This window comes from Colossoma macropomum, unplaced genomic scaffold, assembly GCF_904425465.1.
Source record: "Colossoma macropomum unplaced genomic scaffold, Colossoma_macropomum, whole genome shotgun sequence".
Classification (NCBI taxonomy): domain Eukaryota; kingdom Metazoa; phylum Chordata; class Actinopteri; order Characiformes; family Serrasalmidae; genus Colossoma; species Colossoma macropomum.
The window spans coordinates 33,425,130-33,448,967 of record NW_023494799.1 but is presented as its reverse complement, the minus strand read 5'-3'; the positions used below and the strand labels follow the sequence as shown (position 1 = coordinate 33,448,967).

The following is a 23,838-nucleotide window of genomic DNA, read 5'->3' as shown; positions in this document are numbered from 1 at the left end:
TTTCGGCACTTATGCATGTGGCGAATGTTCATGTGTACAACAGATGAAGTGATGGTTACATGTTTGGCTCTGGTTAGAGTGTCCCTTTAAACCATGCAGTCACTCAGATGTCTCCAAACGTGGAGGCATTTGCTTGCTATTTCAGCATATTATACTTACTACTACTTATTACTACTGTAAAAACAAATTTAAAGATGCACTAAGTGATTGTACAACAACAAAATGGTGACCCAAAGTTAGTGTAATCTAACTTTTAGAAGAGTCGACCTTCAGTGACCCCAAGACCTGTCTCACTGTGGGACTGTTAGCATTGCTTATGTAGATAAATGGCTATTTAAATTCATGCAAATAGTTTGCTTGATTTGGGCAGATAATGAATCAAAGATGACCATACTGAAAGTGAACTGTTTCATTCTTCTTCTTCCTCCTATCATCTATAATTGCTAGAAGGTATGCTATGTCCCACTGTGGTTGCTATGGTAGGAGACCACCCCTCATTTAAAAAATAATAATTGAATCCTCAGTTGAAATGACTATTAAGTACAAGTTATTCACTTTTCCGGGGCTACGTCTGAGGAAATTAGACATAAGGCAATTCACTTGCAATAGGAAGAGGGAAAGAGTTCAAAAATGTATTAAAAGTAACAGAAATAATGGGACACAACCACCTGCAAGTCCTGGTAGACTCACCAAAACTGTCCCCATCAGATAAACAGTACCTGAAGCTTTTGTCTTTGAGAGAGAGGAGAAAATCAAGCTGCTTCAGGTCTGAAAACATCCACAGGTGTTTCTGTTCATTTCTGTCCTTCCACTGTGAGAAGACGACTCAGCACTATGAGTCTGAAAGGATGTGTAGCTGTCAAGAAGCCATTACTGAGAAAAGAAATACAAAACATTTGCGAATCAAAGAAAGAAGCTGCTCAGAATAATGGACTGACCACCCCAGAGTCCAGACCTCAAGATCATTTAATGAGTTTGGATTGTGAGAAGAGGAAAATGCAACCAATTTCTAAGACTGAAATTTGAGATGTGGGAAAAATATCCCTGTCGATTTCTTTAAAAAAACTGAAGGCAAGTATCTGAAAAAGAATGGAAGCTGTAATGATCACAAAAGCCAGATGCACTAAACACTGAAAAATGTTTAGTTGTTGAGGCTTCTCTGTAATTTTCCTGATGCTGAAAATGAATAATTTATACTCAGTGGCTGTTTTGACTGGAAATAAATGAAGCATGGTACTTTTACACAGTGCTACATACTTACATTAAATCTGTGTTATATGCGCGTGCGCTCCATTCCTTATGAGAGGCAGAATCTCTAAGCTTCAAAGAGATTCAGCAGAGGTGAGAAGAAAGCGAGTTGTCGCTCATTAAAACCTGTCATTTTTTTAGAACTCTACAGATGAATTATTTGCAGATAGATCAAGAGTTCTCACTCCCTGAGCCCCTGTTGCCACCTACAACACCAAAATTAGGCACTACTTAAAGGTTAAGACAGTATCAGCTCGGAATAATTACTGATTTGGGTCATGTGGTGTTGATTAATGTTCATAACAGCTTGTCACGTAGGATATCCTGTAACTCCTGAAGATGTGAAAGGTTAATGTATGCTGTTAACACCGAAGTGTGCATCTGTTGCCCGTTGAAATTGTGAGGCTAGAAGAAGTGACGCAAAGTGAAGTAGACACCTTGTGCCTGTGGAGAACAGCAATGATTTCTTGGATATTGTGGAAAAGGCACCGCAGACAGTCAGTTGCCAGATCCTCTTCACTCTCTGCTGACATCTCACAGAATAACAAGCTGTTGGATTTCTCCTCAGAGCAATTTGACCTGCGAGAAGCGCTTTTTCTTCACACTGCACAAATCACTGAATGGAGCTTTTCTGGAAGCTGACAGCCGCAGCGCTCCTGACATCTTAGGCCGTTTTCCCTGAATCTGGCCGTGTCAAGATAGCAGCAACTGTGCTGCTCCGTCTCGTAGATGTTCCTCTTTGTCTGCTGAAGTGTGTTATTTTGGGAGGAAGGACAAGAACAGTAATTCAGCAGCGCTTAAAGGTGTTAGATTTATCGGGGGGGAGGGGGGGGGGTTCATACACTTTAAAAAAAGATGGTTCTTCAAGCGTTCTTCATGAGAATGTGGAGAATGTGTATGGTTTTATATAGAACCTTTTTGAAAAGTGTTCTATATGGCACCAAAATGCGTTCTTCTATTATATGCACTCTTTAAAAAGATGGTTCTTCAAGGGTTCTTTAGTAAGGAAATTGGTCCTATACAGAGCCATGAATACTCAAAGAACCCTTTGCATGATTAAAGGGTTCTTTGCATCATAAAATGTTCTTCAGATTGATGGAGAATGTGTTGTAGATGGTTCTATATAGCACCAAAAAGTGGTCTTCTATTATATGCACTCTTTAAAAAGATGGTTCTTCAAGGGTTCTTTAGTAAGGAAATTGGTCCTATACAGAACCATGAACACTCAAAGAACCCTTTGTGTGATTAAAGGGTTCTTTGCTTCATAAAATGTTCTGCAGATTGATAGAGAACGTTTTGTATATGGTTTTATATAGAACCTTTTTGAAAAGCGTTCTTCTATTGTATGCACTCTTTAAAAAGATGGTTCTTTAGGGGGTTCTTTAGTAAGGTAAATGGTTCTATACAGAACCATGAACACTCAAAGAACCCTTTGCATGATTAAAAGGGTTGTTTGCAATGTGAAAGCGTTCTTCAGATTGATGGAGAATGTGTTGTAGATGGTTCTATATAGAACCTTTTTGAGAAGAATTCTAAATGGCACCAAAAAGGGTTCTTCTATTGTTATGATAATAAGCTTGCTAAAACAGACTAACCCTTCTGGGCACTATGTAGAACCCTCATCAAAGGGTTCTATATATTAGACCATTCACAACATGTTCTTCGTCAATCTGAAGAACCATTTAATCATGCAAAGGGTTCTTTGTGTGTTAATAGTTCTATTTAGAATAATTTTCTATACTAAAGAACCCTTGAAGAACCATCTTTTTGAAAAGAGTACTTGATATCGTAAGAGTAGAAGAACACTTTTTGGTGCTATATAGAACCCTTCAAAAAGTGCATACAACACATTCTCCATCAATCTGAGGAACCCCTTAAGCATGCAGAGGTCCTTTGAGTGTTCATGGTTCTACATAGAACCTTTTTCTTTACTAAGGGACCCTTGAAGAACCGTCTTTTTTAAGAGTGTGCAGTACTGTGCAAAAGTCAGAAGCCACCCTTCAATTATTTCATTTCCAGTCAAAACAGGAATTAAGAATGTAAGTTATTCAATTTTAGCATCAGAATAAAAGTGGAAAACATGTCTTTAACAGAAAATTTCACAGAAGCCTCAAAATATCTAAATTATATATATATAAAAAAATAATTATAATGTCGATGCTCATATCTATTTTAGGGAGACTTGCTTTCAGTTTTTCAAAGAAGTCTGCAGGGATTTTTTTCCACACGTCCAAAGTTCAGTCTTAGGAGTCGGTTGCACTTTCTCAGTGAGGTCTTTTATGACAGCCACACATCCTTTCAGAAACACCTGTGAATTTTTTTGTAGATATGAAAGTCGAACTTGCTTATTCTTCTCACTACAGATAAGTGAGGAACAAAATAGTCACTCCAGCATATGGTGGTGTTTAGCACAGGAGAGCAGCAGACAACAGTGACAATAACAATAAATACAGACATAAGCTATAAAAACAGTATTTGAAAAAAAAGTAGAGCTTGATTTTCTACTGTCTCTTAAAGATGAAAGCTTTAAGTGCTGTTTATCAGACGGGGACAGTTTTGGTGTCTACCCGGTCTTGCATTGTTGTTACGAGTCCCATTTTCTCTATATCATTTTTGAATTTCCTCTTCCTTGCAAGGGGAATCATCTTATATCTAATCTTCTCAGAAAAAGGAATAACTTGTGCTTAATGGCTGTTTTGCAAGTTAAATAAATGAAACCACCCATCTTTGCCTTTTGCACAATACTGTATATGAGTGCTCCAAAATAAAATGTGCACTCTAAACACAAGAAACAATGGCATATTAAGGGGGAGAAGTGATTAATGCATCGCTGTTGCCCACCATTTGTCTCATCATGTCACTTGGTTACATTGCTTAGCTCCATCTAGTGACAGAAGTAGCTCATGTTATGTTTATTTTGGTTTTTTAGGCCAGCACTGGACGTTTCGCAATTGTCAAGCTTCTTTTCTTAGTCCAACCTAAATATGGGCACAGAACATGACATGGAAACAAAGAACAAGAAACGACACGATAATGACAACATTCCATTCCTTTAATATTGAATTGACCTTAAAACAAGTGTTCAATTACTTAGAAAGAACATCTTGTTTGAATAGTTTGTTGTTTCTGGCTCAGTTGTGAATTGCTATTATGTGAAAGGGACAGCAGTACGAAGGGCGTACGAGATATTCCACCAGCAGAGCACCTTTTTTGTCCATGTGCAGAATTTTAAAAATAGATTTGTAATTGAAATGCTTTGAAAAGTATTATGTCTGGTCTTTGTATGGCCTGGTTCATTTTAGCTCTAATAATATATATAATATATATAATTATGTATAATAATATTAATAATAAGTAATAATAATTATACACCAAATTATGTGCAGCAGTGTTTGTGCAACCTGTCACAGAAATGTACACTACCAGTCAGAGGTTTGGAGACAGTTAGACAGTCTAGTTATGGAGCATTTTTCTATTTTATAACTATTTTCTACATTTAAGAAGAAATAAGACGTGGGATTATACAGTGATCAAACAGGTGTTCATTAAATTTTGTAATCTTAATAAAACTGTTTTTAGATTCTTCAAGGTGCCCATCTTCAGCATGATGTGGCCTTCTCTTCAGCAGCTTTATTAGCCACTAGGAGTGTAACAATTCAACATATTATAAACATGCCTTTTGATTCAGTTCACAGAACAAGTTATAGAACAATACATTCAACAGACTGGAGCAAATAATTTACTCAGTTTTATACTAATTGTATTTGCATGTTAAATATAATAAAAATGAAACAATAAAAGCCTATAATGAAGTCCTTCAATATCTTCCTCTTTACCCTAAAATTGAGAGCAGGGCAGAAAAACACACTACTCATAGTCATATATTAGCTTGGGCCTAACATTATAGTTTGTGTCATTATTGTAAAATATTGTACTTTTGTTACGTTGAATGCTCCAATAAACTGAAAACGTGAACACTGACACATTAACCTAAGGCACCCCTAACATTTGCTGTATCAAAATATGAACTGAATCGAGACACCACCAAATTTGGTATTGAACCAAATTATGAATGTTGTGAACTGGTACACCCCTAGGAACTACCTGGAACACTTTTCCACACATGCTGAGACCTTGTTTGGTGTTGAAAATAACTTGATGTGGGTGCATCTTCTATTAAATTAAAGAATGCTTTGTAAATAAACTCATATGTGAACGTATGTGACGTACGTCACTATTTCAGTTTGGTTAGGAGGCAAATTTAAACAGGGCTGCAAACACAGTGTGGGACAAAAGAAAACACACAGGGACAACATAAAATTCAAAATAAAACAAGCAAATTACTTTAATGACTTTAATTTAAATAACAGTACATATTTTTAACATTGTATTCTTTGAAAATGTATGTTGGAATGTCTCATACTATGAGACCAAGACATATTCAATACATAAGAGAGCTTTCAGAGAATATTTGCTTACTACAATACTGGAAAACCTTAAAAGGCCCTACAAAAGGCCCTACAGCCAAAGTCCTGAGGGATACAATGTAATTGGCTGATTATGCATTAAGTATTCCCTAATAACCTTCAGGAAACCTAGAACACAACCACTACAGCAACAAAAGGAAGACTAATGCAGTGAGCTGAGCCTCGGAGCGCTGCGGTCACCACAGGCCTCATAGTGTAATGCAGTCCTCCAGCTACACCCTGCCCGTTACACAGCCATGAGTGCTGTGTCTGAGTTCTGCCTTGACTGAGTCAACACATCACACAGGAGATGACCAAATGACTCGGAGGAAGTTTGAAACCAAGCTCATCTCTCATGTCTGACCAGTCATTCCTCTCTCTCCTTTGAAGCCTGTGGAAGAAATGGAAAAACACTGCATGCTCTCTGATGTGATCCTCTGATTTTCACTCTTTTGTGACTGTGAGAACAAAGATGTTTTGCAGCCTCTAGGCCATCACAAGGATCCACCCTCATCCTACAGAACACTGAGGGCTAGAATATTAAGCAGTAAATTTATGTTTTTTAATCCCATCTCAGTACTTTTGGTTGTTTAATGCTCATTAATGTCACCTTAACAAATGCAATGTGTTGTAAAGACCTGTCAAATTGTGCTTATAGTCTGGAAACGGGTAATGTCTTAACTTAAGGGTCCATATGTGGGACACACTAAAGTTCCTCACTACATAACATGTGAATGATAAGTCTCAGGAGTTCACAGTAGATTAAAAAAAAAAGGAGTACAAAAAAATAAACTGATACTACTAATATGACTTCACTAACCTGCTGTCCTTGAGCAGCTATAAGAGCTTCCAGTTCAGGCATCCAACCCAGGGCCTCTGCCAGTTTCTTCACCCCACTGACCACATCACCCAATTCTGCCACGTCATTGTTCCGTGGAGACCCCCAGGCAAAGGGCCCCACCAGATCACGATTTATTAGGAGGCGGGGCACAGAACCTCTCACTGCTCCAGCCAAGCTGGCAAAGGGCTCCACCTGCAGACAATGAGACCGAAAATTCCAGCAAATAAGAATTGACTCGAGAGTGACATCTGTGGGTGATAATCACTAATAACATTTCTGGGTAATTTAATTTGCCTTTTAGCCTTGAGAAGATGATGACATAGAGTCTCATAAACTAGAAAAAGTTAAAGCGATCGATTGACAGAAGTAACCACAAATGGAGTCATTCATGTTTGATGTCTGAAATTTGCTTCTTTAAGTTTGCACTGGAGCTATGAGGCTAATGTTGGTGACAAGCAATAGCACTGAGCAAACTATATGGCTAAATCATCACATTTGCCTCAAGCCTTATTTTTTAATCTCAAAGAGACTTCATTGTAAAATTACAGTAAATTATGGCTACTAGTTGCATTATTTATACAGTAATGCAACTGACTTCACAATCACCTGGACCACAAAATTACTGTGATGTAAATTATCCTGTATTCCCCTGCATTTGTACAAAACCAGTGTAAAAGTAATGCAACTCAGCAGCTAGTAGTTTACTGTAAATGGACATATGAAAAATAAATTAAAATTTAAATTAAAAAACTAAATTTTACCAGACCTATAATTGATAAATTGATAATGTACAAACAGTATCAACATATTAATTTACTATATTTTGTACTGTATGTGCACATGATATCTCATGTAAAATTTTAAAGAATGTAATTTGCTACGTTATTACAGAAAATATCTTTAAATGAGTTAATTTGACTTTAAAATGATGAATACAGATTTTTACTGTGGAAAATTGTGCTAAAAATCCACAAAAACCTGGCAATAATTAACAATGTTGCTTATGTGGCTCATGTGAGATTATCTGTAAAAATGTTGGTAAAAAGTACAAGCCACTTCACACTTTAAAATGTTTTTATGTGACTGTTTTCACGATAATAAGCATTACTTGTTAGCTATAATGGATTCAGTTCAAAATTAAAGAAGTGAACTTCACACACCAAGCATGTCTTGGCTGATCAACTAATATGTTTTGGGGTAAAACTATGACTTTGATTTTTTTGCTGAACTATTACTTAAACACACTCATGTTAAGCTAATAAGTTTGCACGAGTGGCAAAAGATAAGTTTATGTTCAGTCAGAATTACTTGATGTATATAATGTGTAGTATGCTTCATGTGATAGCACAGGCTTCTCTTACCTCTAAAGATGTTCCCATTACAATTAGCAAGTCTGCCATTGGGAAGTCTGTGAGGTATAGGAAAAAGTGCTGAGGCAGCTCTTCGCCGAAGAACACAATGTCAGGCTTAATTACTCCTTTACAGTGAGGGCAATTAGGCACCGTTCCTGCCATTATATCATTCTAGGAAAGAATGAAAAAAATGAAGCAGTAGGCCTTCGATCTCCTCAAAGAACATGATTCAGCACGAAATACGCATATTCAGCTCTTGCTAACTTTTTTTAATCATATGATCACACTTTTCTGAGGTGCACAGACACTTACACGCAGCTCTTCTCCCTTGTAGTCCTTGCGGCAAACTGTGCAGGTGGCTGTGGCGAAGGTTCCGTGTGCCTCCACCAGCATCTTAGGTGGAATACCTGCCACTTGAATTGTAAAATACAAGTGCGATTAAAAGACACAAACAAGTGCTAAATATACTATGTACCAATTTGCACAGGTTCCATAAAAGGATTTGAAGATTTGAGAGAGATCTGGATTTTGTAATTGCTGGTAAATATGACACTAGGTGGCCATAAATTTATATGTGTATTGTTGATTTTCTAAGTGAAAATAAGTAAACATCCATGACAGACAACACACATCTGTACATTGTATTACTGTTTACTTGATGAATTTAACATATTGGACAAAAAATAAAACATAAAATGTGGCCTATTCAAAGGTTATGGCACATTTGAAGGGGAACTCCACCAATTTCTCAAAAAATTCTACATAATGAAATGGTTGAGATGTAAACAAAGTCATTCAGAGTGGTTTGTTGAGAAATACTCTGTTCTAGAGAAACTTGCTGAGTCAGAACTGTTCACAGTGGTGATAGGAACCAGACGTCTGAAAAGTTTAATGTCCCTAAAAGCTCCCTCAGAGAAAGTTATTACTTGAAGTGGTTAGATATATGCTGCCCAGTGCCTGACAGTGTTTTATGATAGTTTTCTGCTAAAGTTTTGGCTTAAAATGTATTTTAACCCATTTACTGTAGGCCATTCATGGCAGAGGGGTACATGCAAGGTGTTGTTATTCAAAAAAGTCCCTAAAGGAAAGTTATTTTTCACAGATATACCACTATTTTACCATCATCAGCATTACATATAAAAACTCAGAAGACATCTGTAGGTACTGTCACTCTGAATGACTCTGTTTACATCTCAAGGAGTGAATTATTCAGAAATTCTGATAGACTGGTGGAATTTCCCTTCAATATGTTATGTTTTATTTTTCCAATAAGTTAAATAAACAGAAACTGTGCAATTAAGTTTGCAGAAAATTTGCATATTTAAGTGTGTTTCCTGTAAAGGATGTGGTAACCTATTTTCACTTAGAAAATCATCAAAACATGTCATTTCGCCAGGTGTGCTCAGACATCTGCATACAACAGTATAAAATCTAAGACCTGGATTAAACTGGGTTAAAAAGCCAGATTTTTCAATGTCTGGACTACAGACTCACTTCGCTCCAGTCCATCAATGTTTTGAGTATACATCCGGAGTAGCTGCCCCTTGTCATGAAGTAGCCGGATGAAGTAATGTGTCAGATTCGGCTGGTAATTCCCAGGGTACAATTCCTTCGCCAAGGCAAAGAAAGGCTTAGGGTTGTGGTGGAAATAATTAATTTCAAATATGGCCTCAGCATATGGTAGGTCATACTGTTGGAGGTTGTCATAAAGACCACTTCCAGGCGACCTGTCAGAGACGAGAGAGACTACAGGTAGGTGATACTGAAATGCAAAGGCAACAAAAAAACCAAAATGTGTTCATTCTGGTCTGTCTGTCTGCCCTGAGATGGACTGGCGACCTGTCCAGGGTGTATCCTGCCTTCCGCCCAGTGACAGCTGGAATAGGCTCCAGCACCCCACCGCGACCCAGAAGGATAAGCGGTTTAGATGATGTGTGTGTGTTCATTCTGAAAGCATTTCTGACCTGAAATCTGGAATTCCACTCGGTGTACTGATTCCTGCTCCAGCCATCACAACTATTCTTTTGTACTCTCGTTCTCTGATGCTTTTCGCAATGTCCTCTAAAGTCTGCTGCTTCTGGGCACTGCCTCGGCCTCCACCGAAAAGCCCTCTGTCTCCACAGCATTTGTGAAAGGTTCTCCTATATGGGAGCCACAGCTGTTAAGGAAATCTGCAAGATGTGGTACCAAATAGCAAATCAGAAACCTATACTTACTGACAGAGTGAAAGTAGCCACAGCTTCTGGTGAAGAGCAGAGACCTTCAGACTGGCATAATATGTCCTTGACAGACCTGCAAAGTGTTCAGTTAGCCTTAGACCATCTCCCAGGGGTAACAAGAGGAACATATGGAGGAATTCATTATGCACATACAATTAGAAATGGGCACTGCGAAGAGTTACATGGTTTCTTATGAGCCAGGCTGAAGACTATCTGCCAAAAGCTGTCCTAGTCCTGATGCAGACCTGGTTTAGGACCCACTAAAAAGGGTTTAGAAACGTAAAACTGGAAAATACGTAAAGAGCCAAGTTACCTTTTCCCTGGAATAGAGTTAATCTTCTATTACTTTTCATGTTTACCGTAGCAAACATAAAACGTCTCGGTAAAATAAGCAGGGACGTCATGCTGTTTGACTGAACCGGCGAATGTTAGCTAACTGATATGATTTTAATACATTCAGAGTACAGAAAACTCACAGTTCGTGTTACAAATACATTTTCCAAATTTCAGTAGTTACTGTAAATAATAACAAAATACCACGCGCTTCCATCTCAGGGTTGAAGTTCACTCATTGACGTGCACGGATGTAATACCGTAATGTATGATATGTGACCATCAAAACAGTCCACGCAAATGACGCACAGGTTTCAGACACTTATATATTTACATATGTTATATTTCAATGTTCCATAATCTTATGAATTTCAAATAACGATATAATTAAATAAATGTTCCGTTTTGAAGTATATTAGAAAAAATAAAATACAATTAAAAAATGAATGCGCCATATTTAGAATACTTTGGGTTTGGGTTGATTTAATGCCAACACATTTTTCACCATAAACTGAAATATGAATGCTTATTTTTTTTAATTACAAACCATGTTTATACATTATATATTTTCTATGTGGTACATTTTCAAGTAAACTAAAATAAAAAAAAAAAATCGATATTTCTTGCTTCGTCTTTCCGTCAGAGTCAGAGTCAAGTGACTTTTATTCTAGAATTTAAGGTCCAGGCACAGTGCAGGAAGTTACTGGAGTTGAACTGCAGATTCACTGTTAGGGAGAAGAAGTGGTCAGGTTTGTCCATCCATCAGTTCCAGCTTGCTGTAGTGATTAACGCAGGACACGTTCAGGATGAAAGATGTGCCTGGATATCTGTCTCTTCAGCAGAGCAAAAGCGCTACTCCCGCCATGGCGGCTCAGTGGCATGATCTTGAAGAGCTGTACAACAAAAAGTGAGTTGTGTCATGCTGCTAGTTGGCTAACAGGAGCCAAGTTACTTACAGATAAGTTTGTCTTGTCTGATGAGCTACTCTAGTTTTACCAACGGACGTTTACTCATGGATTATTTTAATGTTGCCTTATACACCAGTCATAATATTAAAAACACCTCCTTGTTTCTACACTCATTGTCTATTTTATCAGCTCCACTTACCTTATGGGTGCATTTTGTAGTTCTACAATTACAGACTGTAGTCCATCTGTTTCTCTGCATACTTTGTTAGCCCCCTTTCACCCTGTTCTTTAATGGTCAGTACCCCCAGAGGACCACCACAGAGCAGGTATTACTTGGGTGGTGGATTATTCTCAGCACTGTCACTGATGTGGTTGGTGTGTGTTGCGCTGGTATGAGTGGATCAGAGATCACAGCAGTGCTGCTGGAGTTTTTAAACACCTCAGTGTCACTGCTGGATTGAGAATAGTCCACCAAATAAAAATATCTAGCCAAGAGCGTCCTGTGGGCAGCGTCCTGAGACCACTTTTGAAGGACTAGAGGATGACCAACACAAACTGTGCAGCAACAGATGAGCTACTGTCTCTACATCTACAAGGTGGACCAACAAGATAGGAGTGTCTAATAGAGTGGACGGTGAGAAGACACAGTGATTAAAGTCTGATCCACCCCTGCCAGCGCAACACACACTAACACACCACCACCACATCAGTGCCACCGCAATGCTGAGAATGATGCACCATGCATATAATACCTGCTCTGTGGTGGTCCTGTGGGGTCCTTTCCATTGAAGAACAGGGTGAAAGGGGGTAGCAAATTTATACAGAGAAACAGATGGACTACAGTCTGTAATTGTAGAACTACAAAGTTCACCTATATAGTAAGTGGAGCTGATAAAATGGACAATGAGCGTAGAAACAAGGAGGAGGTTTTAATATTAAGGCAGATTGGTGTATATGGATGTTTTATGCATTGATGTAGATCAGTTTTATAGACACTGTTTAGTTTAACAGTTGGTTGAAAAATGAATTTCATGTCTATTATATGTACAGCATATATATTTTGATTGTACTGTTTTGTTTTTTTTGTAATTCTCAGGTTGTGGCATCAGTTGACTCTGAAGTTGTCAGAGTTTGTTAAAGACCCCTACTTCGAAACCGATGATAGCCTTATACAGGTAGTTTTTTATATTTCTATATACCATAGCTCACCACGTACCATATGAATTGTGTGTATGTTAATCAACTCAAATTCATGCCTGACTTGTGTTTTTTTCCTTTCCAGCTTTATGAAAACTTTATATGTGATTTTGAGCACAGGTAGGCTGAACATTTCTTACTTCAGACAAAAATAACACCTTAAAAATAAGGTTTTTACTTGTTTTGTCTGCTGGTTTGCTCACTGGTCATAATTCACATTTGCCGGTCTTTCCAGGATAAACCCCCTTTCCCTGGTGGAGATTGTTCTTTTCGTTGTCAGACAGATGACAGGTAAGCATGAGGTGAATAGAGCAGGACCAGACTAATTTAAACCCCAAATTTCAGAGCTATGCTTCTAGTTTTAGGTATCGTTTTGTTCTACAGAATCACAGACTCGCTGACTAATTGGAATGCGGTTCAGTGCTGTTACATTTTTTTTGCTTCACTTTATTCAGTTTACATTTACAGGATCAGTGCTGATTCGTAGTAAGCATTTCTGGAAATGTGCCCTTTTTAACCCTGGAGAGGAACAGAACGGACAAATGAGCTGACCAAGACACACAATTACATATAACATGAATAAAACATATGGTGTTATAATATGGTACATAAAATTGTTGCTTGAGCTACAAAAGAACCAAATTCTGTTATTATGTCATACTTTGAGATTGTCCTCCAGTCAGTCACAGTCCTGAAACTGAAATAGGTTAAAGCCACATAACGTTACATGGTTTATCATTTTTGACTCCTCAAAAACTTCATCTTCTGGCAGACCCGAATGATGCCATCACCTTCCTTGAGAAGACTAAAGAAAAGGTGAGCGACTGACTAATAAATATCTTACAGAGCTGAAGGATTCTCAGTGCAATTATGGTTCATATATAATATTGTGTGAACAGGTGAAGAGCAGTGAAGAGGCCGTCATCCTGTGCAAAACAACTATTGGGAGTCTGAAATTAGAGATCAGTGAGCTCACTGCAACAAAGGTATTATATATGTATGTAATATTTTGTAGGGCTGTCCCACAAGTGTTATTGATTGTATTAGGATTGTTGTTAATAGTAGTAATTGAGAGTTTCCACACAGGGTTTTACAGCTGCTTAGGCCAACTCTGCTTAAACATAAACATTTGAAGTATTTGAAACATGTAACAGACATTTAAGTGTTTTATTATTTACAAACCGAATTCCAGAGAGTTCAGACAGTAGGTAAAAGTGCTACTTTTATCAGCTTAATGTGTGTGTTTTTTTTTTTTTTGGCAAATATATGTTTATTCTGAAATTGATGCCTGCAAAGTTTCGAAAAAAGTTGAAACAGGGTGATGTACGACTCAGAACATTGTGAAATGTGCAAAAACAACATTTCAAACAGGTGATGCCATCATACTTGGCTATGAAAGGAGCATCCAGGAAAGGTCTAGACCTTTATGAGCAAAGATGCATTGTGGCTTGTCATTTTGCCAAAAATGCATCAGCTGAAAAAAAAAAACAACATTTAAAAATGAACATTTCTTGGCCAAATATTGCAAGGATTTCAGCTACTTCACCCTCTCCAGTGCAGAATAACCAGGACTGTAGCAGGACTGTAACTTTTAGAATGGGGTGGCCAGGTTAGAGTCAGAGATTTTATTGGAGTGACATGCTGCTAGAAAAAACGAAATAAAATAGTGCTATAAAATGACGTAAAAAAGTGATTCGTTTTTTTTTTTTTCTGTGCACATAACTCTTTACTGTTTTACAAATCAATAAATAAAATATTACATCAACAGAATTCTTGACAAAAGTAAGCTGAAAGACAAATTGGTGTATTGCATTTTTTTATCCATGAGGAAATCTTGTATTTGTATCAAATAATTGAAATTTACCACTTTTTTTTGAGTGCACAACAGTAAGAAAAAAGTTCACAGGCCATAGACATTATTCATTTAGGCCAGCCCAAATGTTAAGAAGAGCCATTTTGTCCTGTTTTAACAAAAAAAATCCACCTTGGGAGCCACAACATTTTGTGTCCATTTTATTGGTGTAACATTTTATTATATTGGCTGCAAAGATGTCTCAATATGTGCTAATGTCGTAATACAGGCTAAAAATATAATGTATTATAAAATAATATCATATAAATTAAATGCAGACTTTCTATAAGCTCTGCTTTAAGCTTTAGCTTAGCTATAGCCTCTTTTCTCGCATCTCCAGCAAGGCAAGATTGTAGTCTGCGTTGTTGTGTGACCATCAGAAGGTGAATTAGCAGTTCTACATTAACTGCAGTGTTTAAGACCATTTATTGTTAAAACTGTGTTGAACGATCAGCAGAGCTTTATTTTACTGCAAAGGAGGATTATTTTATTTTTAGCTAAAAATCGAATTCTGCTCTGGACCCACAAGGGGCAGTAAAAGAGGCGCATGTACTCTGGAGCTGCGTGTTGCTGACCCCTGATTTGGGCCCTCGCTACACGAGTCTAATGATTAGAAAGCTCACCAGACACACTGAACAAGGAGAAAGAGAATAGGATGGCTTAGCTTTAGCACAAACAGATTCCACAGATGGAACCTAGACTGTAACAAATGAAGGTATTCACCAGTAAAAAGTAAACAAACACAGCAGAGCTCTGCTGACGGGACCCTGCACACGTTCACTCACCTGTTTACTCTGCAAATTAGCCTGTCACAGCACTACGCTAATTACTGAATGCAGTGTCATCAGGCTCTTCTAACTGACTGGTAACTACCCTGTTGATAGATTTTCATCATAACACCTCACGGTTCACACAGGGTAGGTAGGACCACTTTTGTGTCTGTATAAGTGAAACAATTCTTGTTGCCACAATGCAGATTTGAAGAAAAATGTGTAAATGTATATGTGCAAATAATAATAAAACAATAATATTTTTCCTCAGATTACTAAAAGAAAATCTGTAAGACAATATTATGAAACTGTTATTATTTAATTCATAATCTGGGGGAATTTTCAAGGTAATTATTAAAATATAGCCTCTATAATTTACAAAATATAGTTCCTTGTAAAGAATTGTTTGGAATTACTTAATATAATGTTTTACAAAACTCAAATAAATACTTTGAATGAAATAACAAGGAAATTTTTTTACATGGATGAATAAAACCAGTATTTTGCATCAGTTCAAACTTTGAACACATTTCTGATCAACTTCTGCCTTGTTCCTGTTTTGTTTTATGGGGAAACTATTAAAATGATAGAAATTCAACGGTTATATCATTTTTTTTTTTAAATAAATAAAAAATGATAAATATCAGTAACAAGGAACACACACTGTAGTGGTGAGAGCGTAAAAATGCAAAATAAATGTAAAATAGAAAAATGAAGGATTTAATTTTTATATATATAAACACTGTATGTATCTGCATTTACATGTATCTGCCTATTCAACCTGCACTGGTTTAGCCCCACCCATTAATGCTTAGGTTATACAGAGTTTCAACCTAATATTTTTTGAAAGAGGCACAATGTAGAGCAGCCAATCAGAACAGAGCTCATTTACATGTATCAGCCTTAAAGGCACAGTAACAAAAACAGCCTGTTTAATTGTAAGGGATAAAGAGAGCTTAGAAAATAGTCAGGTAAAAATGAATTATGACTTTTTTAGTAGTACCCAAATGTTATAAGCGAATATCAGGAAAAAAAAATGGAAAAATGTAAAATATGAGCCCTTTTAATGCACATCCTGTTGCTGGGAAAATATATCCCTGCAACTTCTCACTTATGTACGGAGCCCCGCTGGTGACATCCTGTATAAATAAAAATAATGCGTGGCCACGACTTAGTAAGGCGTGGGAACGAGATGATTACACTTGACACTTGTCCTACAGTTAATGATTTAGAGTTGTGTTCATGGTTTACAGAAATTGATAGAGGAGGTGGAAGAGATGCTGAATAATTTGCCGGGTGTAACATCAGTCCACGGTCGCTTCTATGATCTATCTAGCAAGTACTATCGTTTTGTGGGAAACCATGCGTTGTACTACAAGGATGCCCTGCGCTATCTCGGCTGTGTGGATGTGAAGGACTTGTCTGGTATGTAATGTAGTTGTTTTACTGTATTTAGTGCACATTTAACGAACTACTTTTTATCTTTCTTTGGCAATAAAATACATATAAAATCCATCTCATTCCAATCTCACTCCTAAGCTGCAGTACTTTTGTGCTGTACTTGTCTCCATCAAGTAGTTTATCTTGTTTTTTTCCATTGTTAGAAACAGAAAAACAGGAGAGAGCTTTTACACTGGGCCTCGCAGGACTGCTGGGAGAGGGAGTTTACAATTTTGGTGAACTCGTAAGTCTCTTGGGCTCTCTCACCATGCCTCTATTCCACAGAGGACGATCATTATCACTGCCTTTTGTTATATCGGTGTATGATGTAAACCTGTTTCTTTGTCAGCTAATGCACCCGGTTTTGGAGTCTTTGAGAAATACAGACAAGCAGTGGCTTATAGATACGCTGTACGCCTTCAACAGTGGCAATGTCGTCAAGTTCCAGGCTTTGAAATCAGCCTGGGGACAGCAGGTATGACCGCACTGTCTTCCAAACTGTAAAACTTTGACAAATTGGCAAAATGACATTGTATTTTGTGGTGTACGTTAGCGGTGCACAATTTGGACACATTTTTTGACCATATTCCTCCATACTGTGATTGCAGTACTCTTTGCAGCATATTAAAAACAACCAGGAAAGTGACATTAGAGGAACTGACCTATAATAGATAATAGATAGCCTGCAAAAATTGATCTGCATTATGTTGACCAAAGTAATTGACCTTCCTTGCATTACATGAATATCTTCAAAGCACCCACAGAAACACTCTGGAACTATGATTTGTCGAGAGGCTCACTGCACAGAGTGAAAACATCGTAATTGGTTAGATGGCTTGTTTGCATATGGCAGCTGTTTCTGATTTCAGTATTCATCATTTCTCTGAGCTTTGAAATATACTTTGGTGCTGAAGCGAGGAGTCAGGGAGTTGGGGGAGGGACTAATAAAACAAAAATAAATGCTTAACTTTTTTTTTTTACAATGATAGCCCTAAACTATTACAAATACACACAGTGTAAAGACATGTAGTTCTGCCAGTTAAATAAAAAAAAAAAAACAGTAAGGCTTACGGACTATTTTCAGGCTCAATTTATGTCTTTATGTCTGCTTTTAGCATGAGTATTCTTTTTTATCTATAAAACTATATACTGTCACAGTAATGCATATAAGAGGTTGCTGCCTGCCTCGGGTTTTATCTGGCATCTGCTGTAAAAGATGCCCAGTTAGATCTGTTTCTGAGCCGATCTGTTTCTTTTTGCTCTGGTAGGTTGTAGTGCAAGTTTTTATGCACTCTGACATTAAAATAACAATGGACTGAAGTGTTTTATGAAACCATAATTGCTAGCAAAGGGGCTTAAACACACATCAAAAACGAAGACATGCTGTAGACCTGAATAATGTCTTTTACTCAAACATTGAATGCTAAACTTAGAAAAATACACTTCTCTAAGATAGAACCACTTCTTCTGACCATATTTTAGTTAGGCCTTAAGCTAGCCTCAAGACCCCTGGCAGGAGCCTCATTCGTGTAGCGGCCCAATTTAAAGCAAATAATTTTTTTAAATGGTCGAAATATACCTTGGTGAGTGTCCATATACCTGGTGCACTGACAAAGTATAACCTAAGCGTGGGAAACACTGGTACTGCAAAGGCCAATATTGCAATATAACAATTGAGATATCTTGTGCAGTCCTATGTACATTCATGTGCATTTTCTTAAAGCTGCATTATGTAAGATTTGGGGATTTGGAGACCTTGCTGGTGAAAATGTGTAATGACACCCTCATCAGTGACTTTTTTTTTATGAGTGCATAGAAAGAGTATTCAAAGAGAGCTCAGTCAAAGCTTGGTGAAGGAGGTGTTTTCCAAGGATGGAAGTGAATTATGTACAATAGTTCTAATATCTTCATCAGTATAATGTTGACTTTGCATCGAGCTGGACCTTCTTTTGATTCTGTGCGTGTGACGTTAATACGTAAAGACGTATGGCGTGGTCTGAAAAATTCCAGCGAAACCTCACCAAATGCCTCTGAATTTTAAATTATTAATTCAGGCTTTACCATATTTTAGCCTTTTTTTCCTCCCGACTCAGTAATGCTGCTTCTTTAGGTTTAAAAAAAGAATCTTATATAGTGCTGTTTTAAAAAGTAATGGATAAGCCTTTTTATGTGCATTACAGCCAGATCTTGCAGCTCATGAGCCCAAACTGATGCAGAAGATACAACTTCTCTGTGTGATGGAGGTGATTTTTTTTTTCTTAAGTCCTTTTTGTATGTTTCTCTGTTTTAACAGACTTGTATGCACAATAGTACCTTTCCTAATGTGATTTTTTTTCTTCCTGCTAGATGACTTTTACACGCCCCACCAATAACAGACAACTGACATTCCAAGAAATAGCACAGAGTGCCCAAATCCCAGTGAATGAGGTGATCAAAAAGCATGCATGAACTAAAAGAGAAATGTGACCCACATGACATTAACTGAGCATCTGCTTTTCTATTCATGGATTTTGTTCGTTTAAAAAGTTTTAATTGGAAGCATATTCTGTTCTATGATATCTTCAGCAGTCTGACAGAATTTTTTATGTGTACCTTTTCAACTGCATGTTCAGGTGGAGCTGCTTGTGATGAAGGCCCTCTCCGTCGGTTTGATAAAAGGCAGTATTGATGAAGTGGACCAGACAGTTCAGATGACATGGGTTCAACCAAGAGTACTGGATTTACACCAGGTACAGCATTTCAATTAGAATCTGTAGGCACGTAAATCTCTGAGCTTAATATTCAGCTTGATTATATTCCTTTAGGAGTGCATCACAAAATCTCAAATTTCACCAAGATTTGGTAATTTTCATACTGTTCAGCTTATTATTTGAAGATACACAGAATGTACAGAAAAAGGAGCCGTAAATACAGACTGCAGGCTGCTCCCTGCCTTTCTCCAGCAACCTGTTTCAGCATGGCTGACTATGTTGTAACACCACACTACCTGCGATACTTGCTTAAACATGAAACAGAGAAAATAAACATGCTATCTACTCAGACACTTTGTTCTTACTCAAAAGCTAACATAGTTCTCTTTATGGTGTGATTGTTCTTACTCGAATTTGGTAGTTTTTGTTGCAGTTGTAATAAATTAGGTGCTTATAGCCTTTAGATTGCTTCTTGTTAATATAATAAAACAGCTTAAACTTAACCATGTGAAGTAGCCTAAAAGCTACTGTTGCTGTAGCTATTCGTTGTCCTTTTGTCCAAAGTAACCACGATGTAAAAGTGAGAGAAGCCATTCCACATGTGGAAGGCTGCGGCACGGCTTTATCAGATCAGGACATTGCGTAACATTACAAATGAAAACAAACCTAGTCAGTAGAGAACGGTTCACGAGACAAATGTAATTCCTTTTGTGCATCTTTAAGGTGTGGACACCATGATTTCAGACAATTTAAATCGTTTAACTAGATTGACAGTCGGTAGATAGAAATAGTCAGTAATTGATAGTACTACATCACGTGTCTCAGAGGAAGTGCATACTAACCCTCACCCTCCCAGCTTGGTAGCATTGTGTAATGGGGGTGACATAGCTAGTGGGGGGAGTTTGCAATGAGTAAACTGGAGGTAAAATTGGATAAAAAGAAAAAACATTTTTTTTTTACTTGACTTAACAAAAATATAAACGAATAAAAATAGCTTGTCCATTTGGGGGAAAAAAAGAGTCATCTCATGGAATGAGAAACGTTTTGCTTTGGTCAAAAAAAAATGCCTATACATATTATTATAATATTGTAATATTGTAAAATTAACATTCCAAATTCAGTGCATTTAAATCACCACAGTCAGACTGATACATTATGCTGCATATTTACACTCTTACTAATCTGTAAGTTGTGCTTTCAGAGATTTATTTATTTAACAATTTTCTTTTGTTTTGTTCTTTGTCTTAGATTAAGGGCATGAACGAGCGACTTGAATTGTGGTGTAAGGATGTGAAGAACACGGCAGTGTTAGTGGAGCAGGAAGCCCATGACATCCTCACTTAGAGCAGCTTCTGATCACCACAACTCTTGACACCACTGCACATTCCCTTTTTTTCCATCTCATTTGAGCGCTTGACATTCGATACTTGATATTTGATTTGTTTACTGTTTACATTTTCAGTACGGAATTCCTATGTTTTGTATTAATGCCAGTTATTTATGCGAGAGTATCTTGTTCCACTGGCTTTCTTTGCTATTTGATTTTTGTGTTTGTTTTGTGGTTTCTATAAAAATGTAATTCCAAATCTGTTCAATTGCTTGAACATCATTTGACTTACAATGCAGGCGTTCGCTGTGTGTCTCAAAAGGCGTCCTCTCCCGTGAATATATTCCACGTATATTTCACTAGCATGAAATTAAAGTCGTCTGTATGTGGAAGTGGTCTTGGGCAACATGTATCAAACACACTTAAGAAAGACGCTTCATCAAGGGTTCTTTAGAAAAGGCAATGGTTCTATTTAGAACCATGAGTTCTATATAGAAGCATTTCATGCTTAAATGGTTCCTTGCATGGAGAAGTAATAAATGTAAGTGTAATAAATGGTTCTAAATAGAACTCATGGTTCATTGTCTTTACTTTAGACCCCCTAAAAAACTTTTTAGAGTATATAAGGACTTTTAGATATGTTAAATGACTGCCTACTATTACAGTACTGTGCAAAAGTCAAAGACCACCCTTTCATTTCTTTAATTGGCGGTCAAAACAGCCAATAGGTACGAAGTTATTCATTTTTCATTTTATGATATCAAATCTATCTAATTTGACCTCTCTTTAATTCTGTGCACCTAACTCCTTTTTGTGCACTTTAACTCCTCCATCCTTCCAATCTTAAACCCAACCAACAAAAGCTGTTCCCAAAGGAGGCACTGATTTTATGTTCCCCCTCAAACAGACACTAACATTCACACAAGTAAATACTCAAATACACCTAACATTCCTTCTGATTTCTTTCTCTTGTGAATCCAACAGATAAATGAGACATTTCTGAGATTAGATACAAGATAATCCACTTGCAAAAGGAAGCAGAAAGTCAAAGGAAAAACATAATAGGTCAAAAAATGATAAAACCATATAGAAAAAATGAGACTCCTGATGATGCAAGACTTACAGCTTTCATCTTTGAGAGAAGCTCCACTGTTGCTTCAGTTGTTCACAGGTGTTTCTGTCCATCCTTCCACTGTGAGAAGACAACTCAGCGCTCTGGGTCTGAAAGGATGTGTAGCTGTCAAGAAGCCCTCACTGAGAAAAGAAAATAGAATTTACACTTAAACATGAAACTGGACGTCTGAGATGTGGAGGTTTTATGGATTGACGAGTCCAGATTTGTAATCATATCATAAGAAGCAGAAAACAGAACCAACTTCTAAGACTGAACTTTGGAGGTGTGGAAAAATATCCCTGCATTCTTTTCAGGAGACTTTCAGAAAAACTGACTGTCTCCTGAAAAGAATGGAAGCTGTAATAAAAGCAAAGGCTGGTAAATATTGAGAAATGTATAGTTTGTTGTTGAGGTTGCTGTGTAATTTTCTGTGAAATATATTTTATATTTTTTTCCTGACAGTGAAAAATGAATAACCTCTACTTAACAGCCAATTTGATTGGAAATTAAATAAATGGAAAGGTGGTTTCTGACTTTTGCACAGCACTGTATGTTACTGTTTAAACCGCTGTTTGAATTATAGAGATAGGATTTAAAGTTGTTGGTCAAGAATTGACTAAAGGGTGTTAGTTGGCCAAAGTAGGTATTAACATATGGTCACAACATTGTCCTCCCAGTGTCCTCCCAATCTGTCTTTTAAAGGAAGGGGCCGGGTGAATCGATACTTGCCAGTTGGTTTGGTTTAGGGAACAAAATGTTAAAAAATGAGATATTGGTAATGTGCATTGTAAATATAAATATATATATATATATATATATATATATATATATATATATATATATATATTCATCTGGTTATATACTTTTGCCGTATCATCTCTACACTGATGCACTGCACAGATGTTTGTGTGGTGATTTGAAAATGAAGGTAAGAGCTCCAACTGTGAATGTGTGTCACAGGGCTGCTAAGTGAACTGTTACACTAACTAATTTTAACTGTAAAATGACTTATGTGTCCATGTTGCAAGTAATGAAATGATGTTTTAATAGATTCCTCTTTTCTGATTTGTATTCCTTTTTTACCTGGCTTGTGCAGTCTAATTCTAGCTAGCAGTTAGCAACATAGCTCTAGTTACTATAGTTATGTATAGCAGATGAAAAGAATAAGTTAGAAAAAAGTTATAAAATCATTGAATTGGCTTAGTAGAAAGCCACTCATTTGCTACAGAGTGATCTGTACTGAATGCATTGAGAGAATGTATAGCAATGATTGTTAATGTAGTCTGTCTGTCAAACCTCAATTTGGAGAAAATGAGCTTAACTGCCTTCCTAGACTGGCGGTACTTATATGATTTGTTATAATACACTGAGAATTATCTATAACAAAATGTGTTACAAAAAAGCTATAGATCCACATTTACCTACTTAAATATTAAACGCAGGGCTATATTTCTGACACATCTGAGATAGGCAGCATTAACCTCTTTCTGCAGCCCCTTAGTGGCCATTCACTGGTGAAGTGGAAATCAACATGGATATTTTTAACCAATATACTCAAAATATTGTCCCTGTAAGTCTGTTATCACTGTAAACACTGTTAACACTGTTGGCTCTCTGTGTGTGAAATGTTGTGACTCTGTGTTGAGCTGCTAGCGAGCAAGGAAGGTTGCAAGGGGAGGGGTGAGAACCGGCTGGTGTTCATGCCTCTCCACAAAGACATTGACGGGATATATATATATATATATATATATATATATATATATATATATATATATATATATATTTATATATCACTGCTGTCGGAAGAAAACCTTGTATTTCCATTATTATCATTTTGACATAATTTGATACCCTTTAAATTGTGTGTAAATTTCATAATGAATGGACCAAAAGAAACAGCATTACTTGGAAAAAAGTCTGGTTCCATTGACTTACATTAAAAGTAAAGTAGCTTTTTTCCCTCTCTTGAAAAGTTACCATTTTGGAGATACAATGTTTTGTTCCCGACAACAGCGAGATATATATATATATATATATATATATATACATACACACACCATACAGTTACATACGAGAATCCA

General features: G+C 37.0%; 2 protein-coding genes across 3 annotated transcripts; one reads left to right on the top strand and one right to left on the bottom strand.

Annotated features, from left to right (window-relative positions):
* Positions 1–5,568: 5,568 nt before the first annotated feature.
* On the bottom strand, positions 5,569–10,704 carry sirt3 (sirtuin 3). 2 transcript variants are annotated; one of them, XM_036587121.1, is made up of 8 exons: positions 10,664–10,704; positions 10,124–10,199; positions 9,872–10,048; positions 9,402–9,634; positions 8,220–8,320; positions 7,917–8,078; positions 6,535–6,747; positions 5,569–6,105 (listed from the first exon to the last, which is right to left on the bottom strand). In XM_036587121.1, the coding sequence occupies exons 1-8, from the start codon at positions 10,674–10,676 to the stop codon at positions 6,082–6,084; spliced, it is 999 nt and encodes a 332-aa protein (XP_036443014.1). In that variant the 5' UTR covers positions 10,677–10,704; the 3' UTR covers positions 5,569–6,081. The 2 variants fall into 2 exon arrangements, with proteins under 2 accessions (XP_036443014.1, XP_036443013.1); XM_036587120.1 differs by having other exon boundaries at positions 10,440–10,702.
* Positions 10,705–11,145: 441 nt separating this feature from the next.
* LOC118819202 (26S proteasome non-ATPase regulatory subunit 13-like) lies at positions 11,146–22,531 on the top strand. Its single transcript, XM_036586892.1, has 13 exons — positions 11,146–11,366; positions 12,464–12,542; positions 12,650–12,684; positions 12,800–12,855; positions 13,337–13,380; positions 13,464–13,550; positions 16,440–16,611; positions 16,791–16,870; positions 16,976–17,101; positions 18,807–18,869; positions 18,973–19,053; positions 19,239–19,355; positions 20,565–22,531. The coding sequence occupies exons 1-13, from the start codon at positions 11,266–11,268 to the stop codon at positions 20,658–20,660; spliced, it is 1,137 nt and encodes a 378-aa protein (XP_036442785.1). The 5' UTR covers positions 11,146–11,265; the 3' UTR covers positions 20,661–22,531.
* The last annotated feature ends 1,307 nt before the right edge of the window (positions 22,532–23,838 follow it).